Raw genomic sequence first — 1,959 nt, 5'->3', positions numbered from 1 at the left:
GTATCTTCATTTAAGTTGAAGGTAATATTTATGGTTTTGTTCGTTCGAGACCTAAAGCTCTATTAACAGTATTGTCTACAAAGCTTTAGAATTCAAGAGCTTTACGTTTTGTTCAATAAAATGAAATACCAGTAGTGGCAAGGCGTGCATATGACCTCCTTCCATCCAGAGTGTCATGGAAGAATAAGCTCGATCAATACCTCTAACACTATTGAAGCTATCGTTTGCATCCAACAACTTAAAACGCTTGCCCAATATTTCTGGAAAAATATTGTATTCGTATTAAAGCGTTTCCACTATCCTTCAAAGAGTTTCCTCACTTTCTTTTCTATGAATCATTAAAAAGATATTTTCTCACTTAATTTGCTGAGGCAATTTTGAAATCTTATGAAATCCATATAACAATTTTGAGTTGAATGGTATATTTGGTGATTGAGATACAGCACTTTATGCATTTCCGTTTGACTTCGTTTGGTGAGGTTAGTAAGGTCCGACTATTACAAAACGTTGATTCAGATATGGCTTGTGCTGTTTCAGTTTTAAATCTTCAGACAGAATTCCACAGAATTCTGTGGTTTTGGAGAAAGTAATTGTGCGAGAAGCTTTATAATAGCTAATGCATTTGCATAGTCAGTATTGAACTTGCTATTAGTCCGTGCACTTGCAGCCTTATCTTGAGGGTGGAGATTCCTATTTCAGAACACAAAAACGTCTATTAATCAACATGAAAATTATAGTCGTGGTTGTGATATTTACCATTCTTGCCTCAATCGTAGACAGTCGCGAAATATACGGATTAAAGCCAAATTTGAGGAACGGCACTGAGAAAAGCATGGAAATGCCATATTACGGAGACAGTGAAGAGTACGGAGACAGTGAACAGAATGGAGAAGTTACAGAACCTAACTCTGAAGAAGAGGAGCAGAGAGAGGAGAATGGTTTAACCAGTGACGAAAAGGATTTTTGGAAGAAAACTTTTTTAGAGTATGTGAACCTCATGGAGTTTCTAAAAAACTCGGAAATTAGTGAAGAGTACGGAGACAGTGAAGAATACGATGACAATGAAGAGTCCGGAGACAGTGAAGAGCACGGAGAAGTTACAGAACCTAACTCTGAAGAAGAGGAGCAGAGAGAGGAGAATGGTTTAACCAGTGACGAAAAGGATTTTTGGAAGAAAACTTTTTTAGAGTATGTGAACCTCATGGAGTTTCTAAAAAACTCGGAAATTAGTGAAGAGTACGGATACAGTGAAGAGTACGATGATAATGAAGAGTCCGGTGATAATGAAGAAACCCGAGAAGTTACAGAACCTAACTCCGAAGAAGATTAGCAGAAAGAGGATGGTTTAATCAGTAACGAAATGGATTTTAGTAGATTTCTTTTTAGAATTAGAAATTTCGGTTTGATTGAACCTCTTGGAGTTTCTAAAAAACTTGTAAACTAGTGTATAAATATTATTGACATTTATACATATAAAAAGTTATGCCACTTTTCGTTGTAATTTTATAACTAAAAAACGGGCTCACTTATCCAAACCATATCTTTAGGATTTATTCGGACTATTTAGTAGATGGCTTATGTTTGTATAAAATTTGTTATCATTCGAAAGAACATTCTTTGGCATTTATTCCTTGTAGATATCTTTTTCAAATGTTAGACGCGGCTACACTTCAGACCGTCAATCCGTTGAGTGCATTTTTGATGAATCGTTCGAGCATGTCAACCGGTAACTGGCCAATGGTACATGATGACCATCTTGGTAGCCAATTGACCGGCCCGAAACGTGAAATTATCAGCTCACCGAAGTCTTCTCTCATTAAATCCATTGATCGATGCGTTGTGTGGGAAGTGGCGCTGTCTTGTCGAAACCAAATATCGCCGAGATCATGAGCTTCAATTTCAAGTATCAAATAGTTGGTTATCGTGGCGCGATAACGGTCGCCATTGACGGTTACGTTT

The 1,959-nt window shown here is 37.1% G+C and overlaps 1 protein-coding gene across 1 annotated transcript; it reads left to right on the top strand.

Moving 5' to 3' along the window:
- The first annotated feature begins 724 nt into the window (after nucleotides 1-724).
- LOC126759313 (VID27-like protein) lies at nucleotides 725-1,330 on the top strand. Its single transcript, XM_050474046.1, has one exon. It carries the CDS (start codon nucleotides 725-727, stop codon nucleotides 1,328-1,330), a length of 606 nt encoding a protein of 201 aa, XP_050330003.1.
- The last annotated feature ends 629 nt before the right edge of the window (nucleotides 1,331-1,959 follow it).

Source organism: Bactrocera neohumeralis, chromosome 5 (assembly GCF_024586455.1).
Source record: "Bactrocera neohumeralis isolate Rockhampton chromosome 5, APGP_CSIRO_Bneo_wtdbg2-racon-allhic-juicebox.fasta_v2, whole genome shotgun sequence".
Taxonomy (NCBI): domain Eukaryota; kingdom Metazoa; phylum Arthropoda; class Insecta; order Diptera; family Tephritidae; genus Bactrocera; species Bactrocera neohumeralis.
The sequence above is the reverse complement of the archived record's forward strand: the minus strand, read 5'-3'. Positions and strand labels throughout refer to the sequence as shown.

Excerpts from the sequence above, each read along its gene's own strand:
- LOC126759313 (XM_050474046.1), top strand. The coding sequence starts at position 725 with ATGAAAATTATAGTCGTGGTTGTGATATTTACCATTCTTGCCTCAATC.